Source organism: Copadichromis virginalis, linkage group LG18 (genome assembly GCF_057382275.1).
Source record: "Copadichromis virginalis isolate Kocher_CV1m ecotype Utaka linkage group LG18, C_Virginalis_male_GT1.1, whole genome shotgun sequence".
Taxonomy (NCBI): domain Eukaryota; kingdom Metazoa; phylum Chordata; class Actinopteri; order Cichliformes; family Cichlidae; genus Copadichromis; species Copadichromis virginalis.
Window position 1 is genome coordinate 20,701,886 of NC_140635.1, and position 16,236 is coordinate 20,718,121.

Below are 16,236 nucleotides of genomic sequence, written 5' to 3' on the forward strand. Positions count from 1 at the left end.
CCAGATGGGAGCTGCACCCTTTATAGCACAGGGTCGAGGTAGTATAAATGGAGAGTAAGATTTCCATAGAGGAAATGGGACGTATATGAGGGTCACTGCAGTATAGGCTAAACATAAGGTGTCCACAGAATGAAGGAGTGAAGGAAAGAGATAATAGAGACTGAGGTTTATAAGAACAAAACACAGTCTGTCAGGGAAATGCATATAAATCATATATATATCTTTATAAAATAAAAAATAAAAAATCCCTGACAACATATTTCTACAATATCTGCCTCTTATTTGTTCTGATACTGAAACCTGCTGTTTTTTTCCATTATTTGAAAAGGCAAATTGTTACATCCGACACCTTTCAGATTGTTTCTTGTGTCGTCTCAAGGTTGAGAAGCAGATCCAACAGCACACATAAAATCTAGGTTAATACAACCCTGCAGGTTTAAAAGTGTGCCTGTGCAAAAGAGTAGATCTAAGCAAAAGAAAAGGCGGCTCCTGCGCGCAGGTGTTTGAAGCAGCAATCAAAAGCAGCAAATGGAATACACAGAGAAATCATTTTCATACAAACTACTGTAAGGAAGGATTTCCATCAAGAGAAGTGCTGCTGCACTCAGGTCATTAATCAACGCTTGCTCGAGGTGACTGGACACTGTATTGCCTCAACAGCAGCCGGGATAGAGTCTCACTGTGCAGCACTGCATGCCCTGGCAATCAGACGGCACCCTCTGTGGTGGTATGTGTGTGTGTGTGTGTGTGTGTGTGTGTGTGTGTGTGTGTGTGTGTGTGTGTGTGTGTGTGTGTGTGTGTGTGTGTGAATGCCTGGTTGCTATTTGTCTGAAATGGCTCAGGCAAACCTGCAGACACGGTGAGGCTTGTCTCATAGGTTTTCACGTAACCATGTCTCATAGCTACAAAAGAGCCCACTTCCTTCTTCAGGCAGTCTGAAACCTGTCAGGAGGCATGATTTAAAAAAAAAGAAGCAGATTATCAGATGAAATCGTCCCATCTACATACACCATGAGCAGTGAATAAAAGAGCGGCGACTCATCTGGTCTCATCATGTTTCAGATAAAGGACACAGACATCTTTTGCATCTAGCTATCTATATATTTAACTTTTTGATTTCTTCCACAACTACTGCTTCTTAAGAGGGTGGTAAAAGTTAAGTTCCTTTCCTTTCTGTTCATGACCAGGCTCTGCACACATTAGACACTCTTTGAACTAATTCTCCTTATATAATGTGTGCTTATATATTTTGCATGTATATAAGCACACATCATATAATATATGAATGCACAGGACCTACAGTTTGCATGTCAAAGTAAAACAACCCTCTGATCAGAATAGTGAACAGAGTTTTCTTTAATGTCAGCTGAACCCTTTTTTTTTTCTTGATTCTTACTTGAATAAAAATCGTGTTTTGCTTGACTGAACTGAAAGGGCATCGACCACAATGCCACAGGCATAAAAAGTGGGTTTGTGTGTGTGTGTGTGTGTGCACTTCACATGACCTCCTTCTTTCATATCTTTCTTGTCTTGCTCATACCTCTGTCACTGTATTTACAGCACACACAAACGTAGGCTCGCGCAGTTTTTGTTCCCCCTTTTTATTCCTGTTTCGGGGCCCACAGATGGGTGGAGCGGTGTTTGTTCAAGCAGTCATTTAGTGCTATTATGCAAAATGTTTCAACCTTGCGTGCAACTTCCGCTGTAGTTGCAAGGTTTTCAGATGAGTGCATGCATGGAGGCCTTATTGTGGAGGGATTCAGCTTTTAATACGGCATTCCTGTGACTTCATATCAGACTTTTTAACTTCATTTATCTGACTTTCCATCTTTCTGCCTGACGTCATTTAGTGAGGGTAAAGTAAAGCAACCACAACTCTTGAGCACAGTGTGTAGGAAACATGTAAGCACAGACAGAGGGCCCATTCTTATACAAAGTGGGCAGGGTGCAGTGACGCTGTGACCAAAACACACACTTACACAGAGAGGAGGAGGAGGAGGAGGAGGAAAAGGAGGAGGATGAAACAAGGGTAGCGAGGGAAACAGGAACAGAAAGTGACGATGTCAGAGTGAGGGGGACCAGACCAGAGCTGAAGCCAGATGCCAAAACAGAACCAACAGAAGTTAGAGCAGCTAACTGGATTAGACAAGACGCGAGACCTGACCTGCTACTTCACAAGTGCCTGCGGGGTAAGGTTCTGCTTTCAATGAGATCTTAACTGCCACTGAATACTTTGATACTGCTGTGGCTTAAGTTGGTATTTGCTGATGTTTCTTGTTGTTTGATTAAACTCAGGTAAAATTGCTGCTTTTGGGACAATCTTCATTCTTCATCCAAAAAAAAAAAAAGAAGCTTGGTTTTGGCTGGGGTTAGATTAGATTTCAGCCAAAAGCGTCTGTAATACACTCTCGTCTCCTTAAAACAAACCATCCCACTCAAACGTCTGTTTCTAAGAACTTTCACTTTGTCCCTCACTTTAGTTTTAAAGGGCTGACTAACTTACTGATGATGTTTACTAGCTTCATCTGGCTGCCCCCTCCCTTTTCTTACTGGCAGTGTGACCTCCACTTTGCTCATTTCATTCCAGTTAGGACTGAGCTGACACATCTGACATGTAATGGGCTTGTGCACTTGCTTTTGTTCACTGTCAAGCATATCTGCGGGCCTGTTGCTACGACAGCAAAACAGCTGCACTTTGAGATCAAACACAGATCATGTTTTCTGCAGAAAAAAAAATCTAGAGGTTTAGCTGTTTACTGGTTCTTGACTCAGGTCAAAACAAACACACCCTAGCGCTGTGAATTAATGCTGACTGATGAGCGAACTGCTCTGACTCGGTGCTCGGGGCAAGTCATTAAAGATTCCTGCCATGCCTTCTGTCGCAACTTTGTCTTTTAGGTCACGCGTGTTCCTTAAAAAAGCAGCAGGGGCTAACTGTGTGCAATCATAACATTTTTTCTCAGCCCCTTCCTGGCTTTGTGTGGCCCAGAAAGGGCCTTTTCCTGTGTACGAATGCCTCAAGAAGAAGACAAAGTCATGAGAAAGTGAAACAGCCGGTGAGTCTCTGAAAGAATGTTGTCATGAGTGAGACTCATTTTAATTTATTTTTAGTAAAAATAAAGCTACAATCTATTTAAAATAGCCATTAAGTTAGGAACAAGTACCGGTCATCTCACAGTACTGCACAGAAACGGCCTGCTGAGAACGAAACAACAGTGGCAATCAGTTTGTTGTTACTTCTCTTACTGGATTAATTCCCTTAGCACGTTGATGAAATGACACGTAGATCATAAAGCATTGTATTTCTTCTGCTAGTGTTTCAACTATAGTTTACCCGTGTATAAACGCATCTCAAAGTGGGCTCTTTGTTCCTGGCCAGAGGCTATAATTATCATAACACTCAGTGACTTGTCCATTCTATTTAATGACTTTCCTACTGATTCATTGTGAGTCACTTCTTTTCTACCGGCTAGATCACACCTCCGTGCTTCACTCCCGATCTCTGTCCCTCTCCGACAAACTTATTGCTCATGCAGCGGCTCTGGCTCGCCGCGGTGGCAGAGTTTTCATAATGGCGGGATGATCAGAGCGTGCACAGAGGTGCTGCAGCTCAGCCAAGCTCATCACAACAACATGTACCTGCAGCCAATAATCAGGAAAGATGTGGCAGCGACGCCATCGCTCTCAGGAATATGCGCGGGTTTCCATGTCGCCTGCAGGCAGCCTTTGTTCCAAACGTGGTGCACATTTTTGAAATAAGGCACAATCCTGTGCACAGCTTTTATGTGCTGCTGCTATATGGAGATGAATATTTGGTGGAGTTATTAAACCATCGCAGCAGAACGAGATAACGACGCACGCTGCCCTTGTTTTTCTTCTCATCAGAGGAGCACTGAGTGGCATTAAAATCACTGTCAGTCTGTGCACTGTGTGCATTTTACTTCATTAGTCGACCCAAATTTCCCCACTTCAGTAAAATCTAGATTAGTTTTTTCTTAAATTTGCCGGTGACCTCATTTGCTTCTATTTTTTTTATGAACAAACCAAAACTGCACAAACTAACACGAAGAGTCTCTAATAACCCAAAAAGAAATGAAGCACAGTTTCTCATGCGGTGGTTTGGATCGCTTCTATTTTCTGAAATGGGATTGCTCTTTCTGATCTCTCACTTAAACATTTCAGGTGCTACTTAGCTTTAAGTGCTTAGCTTCCTGTTGAGCAAATGAACAGGAGGGAAGTTAGCGGGCTGTCTGTGGGTAAACTAATTTCACACATGAGGCACAACGCACGGTGGAAGCCGTGCCTATTTGCTCTCCACTTGCAGGTGCATCTTCATCTCTCTTTCTCTGCATACGAAGCAACCGAATGTGAGATGAAAATCTTTTTCCTTCCTGCGAACAGAATACAAAGAAGCCCTGTAGCCGAAAGCTACAGAGACTCTGTGGAGCGTACTTGAGTCAAATGGTGTCTGAAAAACTATAGATGTTTAACAGCATTTAAATAAAAATGTTGCCTCAAGGCTTCAGGCTTAATCAAATAGCTTTTTAGTCTCAGAGTAAGGAACAATATGACTTTTATTTCCATGTAGGACTGACAATTGAAGTTCCTTACATCAAGGATTCCTATTTGGCGGTGGTTTTATTTGAGGCCAGCATAAAATTGTTAAATTCAGACATTTAGGAATACTTAGGCCACATTCCATCCATCTCCTGCTTTGGGATCCATGAGACCTGTATATTCATGAGCCTCCTATAGCAGATCTTTCTCTGGCCTACCTTTCTCCCACTTCGCTTCTTTTTTTTTTTCTGACACTGTCACGTTCTCCATCTCAGCGGGATTCTTAGGAAGATTGGTTACCTCTGTCTCGGTCTCACCTTCCCTCAGACACAATCTCCCTCCATTTCTTCCACTCCTTCTTACTCTCTCTCTCTGTTCGCCGCTGTCTTCCTCAGTGGGACTCTTAGAGAGAGAGAGTTGCCCTGAATCATGAATGCCCCTCTGCAATATTAATGAAGGGAAAGCTGAAAAAAATCCGAAGCTGACATTGACAAGATGGGGGGTGGGGTGCAGGAGTAGAGATGTTAAAGACAGAGGCAGAAAGATAGATTGGGAGGCAGGGAAAGAGTGAGGGAGACCGGTTGTCTGCCTGGACACAAATTTTCTTTTCATGTTAACCTTCTTTTTTTTTTTTTTTTTTGCAGATACATCCACATTAAGTCACTTCTCTACAGCTCGTCAGACTGAAAGTTAAAGGGGAGGAGGACAAGAGGAAACTCGAGAAAACAATTACTGGAATGTCGACCTGGATAAAGAAACTTCCGCTTTCCTCGAGATCAGAATCCTCATATTGAAAGCCTTCTCTAACCAAGTGACCTCTTGGTTTTGTGGATTTGTTTAAATGGGCTTTGGCCTTCTCCAAAGGAGCACTTTAAAGCAGAAAGCATCAGTGGTGTTTGCTTCTGGTGTTTTCATTTAACACACAGAGCACAGCCCTCGTTGGATGGACGAGAGTCTCAGGGAAACGATTTCATTTTGGGCAGTTTTTTAACCTTAATCCAAACACCCAAAGGGCTCAGAGGGACATTATATTTTTTATCATTTTAGTACCCCAGCATCCTAACATGCACATTTGCTGTCTCACAACTATTTCAACTCTCTAAAGGATTTAGCAAAACTTTTCCAACAGTGAGATAGTCTCATTTAAAGGGCTTACACGCCGATATCCTAAGCCATGGATGGGAAAACTGACAGCATTCAGGATTTTTTCAACCAACTGTGGCACTTTGCTTCAGAAAAACACAACCAGGGGGCCTATAACACAGTCTGCCTGGTGGTCCTCCTGACGCTTCCCCTGCTTGTTCTCCTCACAATGGTGGTGGTGTGCTGTCACTGCTGTTGCTGTCGTCATGCCAACAGCTGCTGTTGTTGTTGCTGCGGCGACGCCGTGTCGTCTTCAAGGTCAGAAACAAAGAAGAAAAAAAATTCTGCCAATACCGAAGACTTGTGGATCTCGGTCAAGCCGGGGCCGATGACGCCCGACCGGGTCGCTCTGGCCATGGAGTAAATATCCCTTCTTTGACCTGAGACTGCTGACGAGTTTATGGAAAGGAGCTGATGGAGCATCCCGAAAAGCATAAACCGTGGATGCTCTTGGACTCTGCTGAGCTGATAACCAAACAAAAAGGATGAACTTCACCTAGTAGCGGGCACAGATGTGGTTGAAATATGTAAAGAGTGTATATATCGTTGTCACTTTTCATTCATAAGATGTCGTGCGGTGGTTTTATGACAATGTTTACAGCATTTTTATGAGCATTTTTATGAGCATTTTTTTTAGTGTTTGGTACATAAAGGAAGAAATATGAAGACAGAAGCACATATATAACTGCAAGTGTGTGTGTGTGTGTGTGTGTGTGTGTGTGTGTAAGAGAAGCACAGTGTTATTGAGAGCACTTTGTTCTTAGAGCTCCCATGTGAAATTCACTGCGTGTGTATTTTGGAGAGAGAGCCAATTTAGGGTCTGCCACTGCTCAGAAAGCTGCATTACTCACATTCAGGCTGCAATGCAGACTGTGATTGACTCTCAATTTCTAAATCAAAAGGCACTGACAATCTAAAAAGCTGAAATCACTGCCTACAGAAAGAAACTTTCTTCATTACGACATTTTTCCCCCCGTTTGTTGAAGATGTTACAGCATTGTCACAGGAGTGGAACTTCACTTTCATCAGGCTTTTTTCTGTGTTTTTTTTAATTACACTATTCAGGGCCAAATAAGCATTAAATAAAAGACAATTTGTAAAAGATAAAGTGAGACCCTCCCCACCAAAAGACAAACAAACAACACCGGAAACTAGAAACTAGATACTCATACCAATGGAGGTGTTAGCAATGATGACTAGCCATGTATTTATGGAAATTTTGAACATTTATTCCTCTAAAACGTATGAATATGACTGAAAGAGGTGGCGTAAGTTGGTTTAGAGCAGATCCATATGCACTTTTAATATTCTGTTTTGAAGTCATCACACAGAAAATTTGGAAGGAGGACCAACAACACACTTAGCCCCAATGCCTAACCCCAAATGCGATCTCCTGCCTTTTACCCTCGTATCTGGGGGCGTTGGGGCTTAAGAGGTCAAACTGGCATTAAGTTTGTTTGTAATCACTTTTGGCTAACTTCCTAGCACGGATGTGGACAATTTCAGATTGTCAAAAGTGCGTTTAATTAAAACAAACAAATCTCTGTCTAAGCATACATCTTTGCATATTTCGTCATGCTGAGAGCTTCCCCTACACTTGTGATTGTGCCTTATAACTGCAAAATCCATTTCACGTGGATTTCTTTAAAAAGTTTGATGAGTGCTTACATGGATACTGCTGGTAAACATTATTTGCCAGCAGTATTTTATTGCCATTCTGTTGAGATACAAACATAATGCTGATTAATTGGATCAAGTCCTCACTATTCACGTGTATACAACGTTTTTAGAAACGGGTTAGAACAGTATTCAAAGTATTTTTTTGTTTTAGCTTAAGTATTCACATACTTTTCAAAAGTTCCAGTAAAAAGAAACTGAAATAATCAAACGTTTTGGGCTTCTAGTGGATTGTGCCTGAAGGCTTCTTGTTTTGAAAGTGTACGACATCTCAAGGCCCAATTAAGCAAAAACGTCTCAGCAGTATCATCATCTTTATGCATTAGCTTATTTTGGCACTAAGTTGATCTTCTTGCTCAAGTGCTGCTGGGAAAACCGGCCCCACTCATTTCATTACGGCTCAGACAGATATGTCCCCATGTGGAAATCTGGGTTTGTCTCTTCTGCTTTATGTTCACAGAGAGAAACTATACGTGTTGAGTTTAATATGAAAGCTTGCCTTGCAAAACACAGGCAACGTATGATGACTAATAATTGCAAGAGTGAGACGTTTAACAAGAAAACACACTGCCATGTTCGGGGTTTTTTGCCGAACACGTCATCGTGGTTTGTGTTTGTCAAAGTAAAATTTACAGTTTTTACTGGTTATTAAATGCTGACTGTGGCAGGCTTCTTACAACATAAATAAAAATGTAAAATGATGTTAAAGACTGAAAAAAATTAAAGGAATAGTTTGACCTGTTCAGAGTTGTTCTTACTACTTTTACTTTCTCTGTGAGAGGTACGTGATTCAGCTTCATGTCTGCATGCTAAATATACACCTGCTGTCGGCAGCTGGTTAGCTTTTCTTATTACAAAGACAAAGAGAAAACAGCTTGTCTGGCTCTGTGCAAAGGTAAGACAGTAATTACTAAAGTAGTGATCAGTAATTGTGAAACAAGAATTCACAGGTTACTTGGTTTTTTATGTGGTAACCTATTCTTGTTGACCAGAAGAGACTTTTAGAGGTACAAGTTGAGTAGTAACTTCCTGTTTTCTGTCATTTGCTAACCTCTCCTAGTATTTTAAACTGAAAGGATATTGAAGCTTAATCCAAGGATATCCCCTTAAATACCAGAATATGAGTCACACATTCAGTAAGATCCATAAACAAATATAAGCACTGATTCTAGAGACTGGAATCGGGGTGAAAATGTAAACTGTATGTCCAGCATGGATGCTACTGTGATGCTCCCTGTTGGTGTGAGGACTTCCAGAGTTCTCAATATGCTCAGTTAATGAAGGAGTTAATGAAGCTGTAGCTGTCTCATGAGGTGGTATGAGTCAGTGACCACTCCGGATATTTTTCCACTGTAAACTTTAATCAGTCCAAGCACACAATACACATAATGGTCAATCCCGTCACGTACTGTTCCAAATGGATTAGCCCACACAGCGGTGGCTCATAACAGACAAATGGTGCAGAGTGATCATTTAGCCAAATGATCTACAGAAGCTAAGAGGCAAATATATTTGTTTACACTTGCGTCTAGACAAAATGCAGGGATGCTAGCGTTCTGCTAATTTCCTTAATTTGCTAGCAGTTGATAGGCAACATGATAATTTCATCAATCAAGAATTTATAATAAAACTGAATTCCCCATTTTCCATCAATAACCTGACAATCTAGAAATGCAGCTATCTCAAAAATATACATGCATGTTAAAGAAGCAGCTGGTTGTTGTAATGGTGACTCTCGAGGAGGCTTTTGCTGAAGATTTCTAATGCTGCTCACTTGATACAGAGAATCCATGCGGTCAATGTTCCCAGCACTTGCTAAAAGATATTTCTCCACAACTGAAACACTTTAAAAACCAAAAAATTGAATTGTATCGACATAAAGAAAGTATGTTCTCTTTAAGTTCTGCTAAAGGTTTTATATAAATGGAAATCATAAAAAATAATCTGGTTATATAGTTAACAAAAATGCAGAAGCAAGGTGTGAAAAACAACAACTTGACGTAGTCGTTGTCGAAATCGTGTGACTTTCTCAATTTCGCACATTGTTGTTGAGGATTTTTGTCCCACTCTTCTTTACAATGTTGCTTCAGTTCACTGAGGTTTCCTGGCCTCAGTGCAACACCTCATCTTTCCTTTTTCAGCCATTTTCCTGTAGATTTGCTTCTGTTCTTCTGTTAATTTTCTTGTTGCATGACCCAGTTTCAACATATTTTGGTTTACAGAGTTCAGTTACTGCAAGGTGTGCAGGTCCTGTGGCTGCAAAACAAACCAAAATCATCACCATCACAAATGCTTTACAGTTCACGAGATGATTGTTGTGATATGCTGTTTCAGTTTTCACCAAGTGTGGTTTGGTCTCATCTGTCCAAAGGACATTTTATAGAAATCTTGTGGTTTATTCAGATGCAGTGTAGTAGACTGCCATGCTATTTATCGAGAGAAGAGGCTTTCTTCTAGCAACCTCTCCAAATTAAGCCATACTTTTAGTTTTTTTCTAATTGAGTCTGAGGTGTAGCTCTTGGAGTTTTAGCTGTTTCTCTTAGTGTGGCACAGTCTGGGGTGAATTTGATGGGGTATCCACACTGGGAACACTATCTTGAATGTTTTCCACTGAATAGTCTTTCTCACAGTAGAACAATGGACTTCAGATAATCTGGAAATGGACCTATAACCCTTTCCAGAATCACAGGCAGCAACAATTGCTTTAATAAGATCACCTGTATGGTTCAGACCTGTAAAACTGACACAAATGCAGATTTCATAGATGTGGCCACACTTGCTGGTCATCAATTAATCAAGTAATCAACTGAGTGTCCCACACTGTCCCGATATATAAAACCTTAGAATTAAAAGAGGGTGTACTTTCTTTTTACCATGACTGTATATACTCATCCGTTCTATCAAAAACACAACAAACATGTTGCCCACATTATTTTTCTTTGTGCTCCAGCTTCATTGTGTCTCATTTTGAACGGTCCCCTCATAAAAACAAGTTCACATATTCAAATCTCCCCTTTTCTCTTTCAGCATATTTTAATGACCCGGCAGGCAGAAGAGCGCAGTTATCACAGACTGTATGTAAAAAACTAGCATATGGCTTCCAGATTCCCAGATCCCAAAAAATGATGACAGTGAGAAAGTGCCTTAAAACTGAGTTTATGGTCTCATTTAATTTAAAGTCTTATCTAATACAACATGATGTGTATTTTCTAATGTTGGTCACCATCAGTGGAACATATGAGCATGTAGTGTCCCTTCATTTAAAAGTTAGTTTACCCTCAGGCTTCAAATGGTCACAAAATGATGGTAAATATGGATAGAGGCTTCAGAATGGCCACAGTTGTTGTATTAAGGTTTCTTTTGTATTTTCTACAGTTTAGTATATTGCACTGCTTTCCTGCTTGGTTATGAAGGTACACCAGGAATTCTATATTTAACAGGGTGCTAATGCTAACAAGCAAAAAATCGACATCTCTGTATTCACTGACAGAGCTGAGCTTTGAGTTATCAGTAAGGTTAGAATAGTCACTGCAGAAAAAAATATGATTATGGTTGGTTATGACAGATGGTAAGCTTTTCATAATACAAAGACAAAGATAAGATATAATTACTAACATTGTAATCAGTCAAATTAGTTCTTGTGAAACAGGAATTCACAAATTGGCGAGTCTGTGGTAATCTATTCTTGTCGACCAAAAGAGACTTTTAGAGGTACTACGTGCTTTTTTTAAAAATTTGGTCGCTGGTTTAGTAGTTATGTCTCGTTTTCTGTTATTTGCCTTGGGTCGTACTTTAAACTGAAAGCATATTAAAGGTTAATCCATGGTTTTCCCGTTAAATACTAGCGTAAAGACACACATGCAGTAAGATCCAAAGATTAATTTTATCACTGTGGCAAATATAGAAAGAAAATACATGTTTATGGTTTTTATTGAACTTTTTCACACTCTAATCATATTTTAAATTCATTCCCGCTCATTTGCCTGCCGATTAAATTGTTTACAGGACAGCCATGGGTAACATATTCCAAATATGGCTTGCTGTTTTTTTTCACGTCTCTGTACTATAAATATATATATATATATTAAGCTCGAGTGTCTGATAACACTTTATTTCCGCTCATGTCCACACATCCATGCCTTTTTCTTCAACACTTGTTAGGCAGAGACTTGACCTCCGTCACTTTAAACAGATGATAATTTATTTTCAAAGCACTGTTTAAATTAGCTGCAGGAGTTGGGGGAGGGGAAATAACACATAGTGTATATTGTCTTCAGTTCTCTGAGATCAGAGGAAATGGAGGTGAGAGTATTTGTCATCTGTTTCAGCGTCAGATCTACCCTTGTGGATAGCTTCCTGCAAGATCGCACTATGTTGTTGTTTTTTTCCGCCCGTCTAATTATGCATGACATTGTTTACTTAAGACATGTTTGCATTGTTCCACAGTTAAAAAAGTGCTGATGTGATTCTTTTTGTTTTAATTATGTGCATGACTGAGTTTTGTTGGTTGCTCTGCATGCATAATTTATCGTGATATATAGAGAGACAATGATAAAGCATATAAAAACAGTATGGGAGATGACAGGGACAGAAATAAAGTATTTTCCTAGCTTTGTGGGATCTCATTTTTCTATTTCTAATTTAAATTGAAGTTAACGGAGCCTTTAGGTTTTGACATGAAGTCATTATGTTTTCGTTTGCACAGGCGTCTTCATTCAGTGTGGCTGCCAGGACAATATGCTTACAAAAATTCACTGTGTATACAAGCAATGCGTTTACTTGGAGCACATATGCATGCCAATGAAAACGAAGTTGCTGATCGCTTTTGCAGCGTGTCAACACACCGCGCTTGAAGAGACCACAGGAAGTATGATGGACTGTGAAATGTGAGGATAAAATAAACATAGACTATGATCCCTGCTGTGGGGCATAAACATAGAATATGACGCCTGCCGTGAATGATTCCATACTGCAAAGTTTTCTATTACACAACAGGACCATCCACCGTTACTGCGACAAATTGCAGCAAAAAGTCAACTAAAAGCTGGACCATTGTTTAGTTAGGTATGAACTGCAATCAAAGAAAACGGAAAGCTGCTGAAGCAAAGCAATTAATAAGCACTTCTGCCCGCAGTGATCCTCGTGAACATATAATTTTCATCATTGATTTGAAAGCCGTAGCTAAGAAATCTTTGATGCACATAATCTGTTTGGCTCGAGGAGCAATTCGTGTTTGACAAAAGACGTGCACTTTGTACAGATTAGTTACGTCTCACGGATCCGGATTTTTGGTGTTGTCAGAGTATTACCATAACTTGAATCTCAACATGTAAACATGCTCTTTTAAAGCCTGAGGTATCGTTGGGTACTATCTTTGACAACTTGCTACTTTTTTTTTTACAGAGATGTGAAAATATATTAAGAAATAAGGCACCGCACATTCTGCCAGGAGGTGTAACCACTTTGTTGACAACTAACTGTATGCTTTGCCAAGGCAAAAAGAAACACAAAAATTGCAGTGATGACAGGTTTTTAGCATTTCAAGCGAGCACTTCATCTGAGTATTTGGATGTAACTCATAACACATTCGTGCAAATAATATGTGAAGTTTGTCATAAATGTAAATGGTAACACTTGAGAGATTAGGATATACACTCACTGGTCACTTTGTTAGGTTCAACTTAAAGCACGTGTCTAATCAGCCAATCACATGAAAGCAACTCAATGCACTCGGTCAACATGAAGAACCTGATGAAGGTCAAAATTGAGCATCAGACTATGGAAGGAAGGTGTAGGGACACTTCCAATAGACCACGTTCAAAAATGTTCCCGGTTTCCAAAACAAATGCTTCTAGTTGAATTATGACTTGATTGTTTTATTTATTACAAACTAAAATAAACATGAACATTCCAAAAAATAAGATATTTATCCAGAACAACATGTGTACACGGTAAGAAAACCACAAGACTCCTAACCTCTACGTCCAAGCTCCTCCTCTTCCTAAACCACACATGCTGCCATTGCACTTACATGCTTGAAGTGATGGGCACCTCTTTTAGATCCTAAACAGTGACATTTCATTATCTTATGTGAACATAACTTAAATGTTCAAATGTATTAAACCTGAAATGATTAATTATGTAACTAATCTTTGAATCATAAACCAAACATGAACTTAATCATTCATAGACTGGTGCCTACAGAAGGTTATTTAAATAATGTTAATCTTGGCATTGTTGGTGGTGGTGAATAGCCCAAAAAAGACAAAATATCCAGTGAGCAGAAGTTGCTGAGTGAAAGTAGCTTTCTGAATCTTTCTGGAGAGTGACCAGACTGCTTTGAGCAGATAGCAAGGCAACAGTAACTTAAATAAACAGTTATTGTAACTAAGGTATGTAAAAGAGCATCACTGAATGCTTAACATGTCAAAGCTTGGAGCAGATGGAAGGAGACCATAATGGGCGCCACTCGTGTCAGCTAAGAACAGGAAACTCGTGCTATAGTTCATACATGAAAGCATGGATCCATCATGCCTGGTACCAAGGGTTTGGTTGTTAGTAAGAGAATGCTTAATGATTCAAAAAGAGTCAATCAAGGCTCTGAGGGTTTATAGATCCCTGGTTGATAATGAGCTTTAAATAAACATTCAGTTTCCCTAGAAAGAAAGAAAGAAAGAAAGAAAGAAAGAAAGAAAGAAAGAAAGAAAGAAAGAAAGAAAGAAAATCCACAGTGTTGCAGAAATGAGTCAATGGAAATTGTTAGTGTTCCCGTGTGCTGTGTGACAGTGGCTATCTTGAATTTCAAATTTCTTCTGTTTTGCAGTTTCTCTCTCTTTCCATGAACTGCTCACACTCCACCCCTTTAAACAAACACCCACTTGTTACCACGGTACCAGGTTCTCTCATGGAAAAAATACATCACACTGAACCCAAGGCATAAGTGTCAAAATTCAGACAAATGTGTATGTCAGCAACCTTATACTGTACTATATATATGCACAAACGTAGAAGGGAGAGGCAGAAAGAGAGAGACAAACAGGGCAAAGTGTGTTTTCTCTCCTCTCTGTTTATCCTGGCACTGAGCAAACCACTTGCCCCGTAAAGCAATGGCAGGAACCAATCTCCTTAAAGTAATTTGCAATCACTGTGCCTGAAAAGGCCTCTCGCATCAATGAGCTTTTGTGAGACCTTTCATTTCAAAGTTGATATGAATTGCTATTCTAGAAATATTTGCTGGCAAAATTTTTGTCAGCAGCCTTCTCAAACTCTTATTTGGTTTTGATGAATAAACACTTGGGGGAAAAAACCCCAAGACATTTTTCACTTACTCATTCCAAAAGTGTTCCATTGTTGTTTGAACAGGTTATATCTTATTTCAGTATCTTTTTGTCTTTAAATGGCGTGATGACCTTTTTATATCCTTTCCGTACACCCTCAGCAGCTTGATAAAAACAGCTCCTGCGCAGAGAGCCAGTGGCTGCTTCTGTCTGCAGATTATGAGATAGAGAATTGGGAAACTGCTCTGAGACCAGACAGCAAACAATCATCAGTTCCTGCAAATGTAGTTGCTCAACTCAGTATGATGAAAGCGTGGTGTGGTACCAAAGAAAGAACAGCTGAGTTTCACAGGTCAGAGTCACGCCGTAGCAAATTCATGTCTGACTGAGAGGTTTTATTTATGTCTTATTGATAAAATTAAGCATCAATACAAGGAAAACAGGTGAGTGATAAGCACTGAACATCCATCCATCCATTCTCTGCAGGGTTGGCCTTCCTATTGCTTTCAGAACTGTCCTAATTCTTCATGGCACAGATTCAAGGTGGTGGAAGCAATTTTCAGAGATTTTGGTCCATATTGACATGACATGCATCACACATTTGCTGCAGATTTGTTGGTTGCACATCCATGATGTGAATCTCCTGCTCCACAACTTCCCAAAGGTGCTCAGTCAGACTGAGATCTGTTGACTGTGGAGGCCGTTTGAGTAAAGTGAACTAATTCTCACATTCAAGAAAACAGTTTGAGGTTATTTGAGCTTTGTGACATTGTGTGCTTCTCTGCTGAAAGGAACTATCAGAAGATGGGTATGCTGTGAAGCTTTTTCAGACCATTCCATATAAACCCCAGAGGTGGTTGTGTGGGAAACTCCCATTAGGTTAGCAGTTTCTGAACACTTAGACCAGCTCATCTTGGACCAACAACCATGCCACGATCAGAGTCACCTACATCAACCTTTTCTTCCTTATTCTTATGCTCGACTTCAGAATTAACATGTTAAATGCATTGAATGGCTGTGTGATTAGCTCATTAGATATTAAAAAACAGTTGAATGGGTGTATCTAGTCAGTTGCTCGGTGCCTGTATTTCCCCAAATTAACATGAATAATTTATTGTAAAAAATACAAATTAGCTGAAGACAAGATTTGTCTCCAGAAAGTCCTTTAATGGAGCACTTCAGGTCCAATGAACAGGCAAAAATATAATTAAATAAAAATGAAAAGAACTAATAAGTCCATTACTATGCATATATACGTAGACAAATCTATAAGACAAAGTTAAAGAAGCATGCATCAGCATTTACTGCTTCAATATGTCTGCATAAAACTTAATGTAGCTTCTAGTGTGGCTGCAGATTTTTGGGGGGTTGCTATGTATCTTCTTACAGCAGTGAAACACCCAAATATACTGAATAACTATAACACTTTGTCTGGCTTTTCCACGGTAACATATTCAGTTTTCAAAGCAACTCATTAAAATCTGCAAAGCAAAAAAAGGTTTAGTACTACTTGCTTTCCTATATCCCATAAGGCCATCGCTATATTGAGATGAGAAAAACAAACAAGATTTTCACATATAAA

At 39.8% G+C, this 16,236-nt stretch overlaps 1 protein-coding gene across 2 annotated transcripts; it reads left to right on the top strand.

Moving 5' to 3' along the window:
- Positions 1-2,056: 2,056 nt before the first annotated feature.
- Positions 2,057-11,987, top strand: kiaa0040 (KIAA0040 ortholog). Of its 2 annotated transcripts, none has more exons than XM_085439357.1 (2): positions 2,057-2,189; positions 5,202-11,987. In XM_085439357.1, the coding sequence occupies exon 2, from the start codon at positions 5,732-5,734 to the stop codon at positions 6,062-6,064; it is 333 nt and encodes a 110-aa protein (XP_085295483.1). In that variant the 5' UTR covers positions 2,057-2,189; positions 5,202-5,731; the 3' UTR covers positions 6,065-11,987. The 2 variants fall into 2 exon arrangements, with proteins under 2 accessions (XP_085295483.1, XP_085295484.1); XM_085439358.1 differs by lacking the exon at positions 2,057-2,189 and adding an exon at positions 2,976-3,056.
- Positions 11,988-16,236: the final 4,249 nt, after the last annotated feature.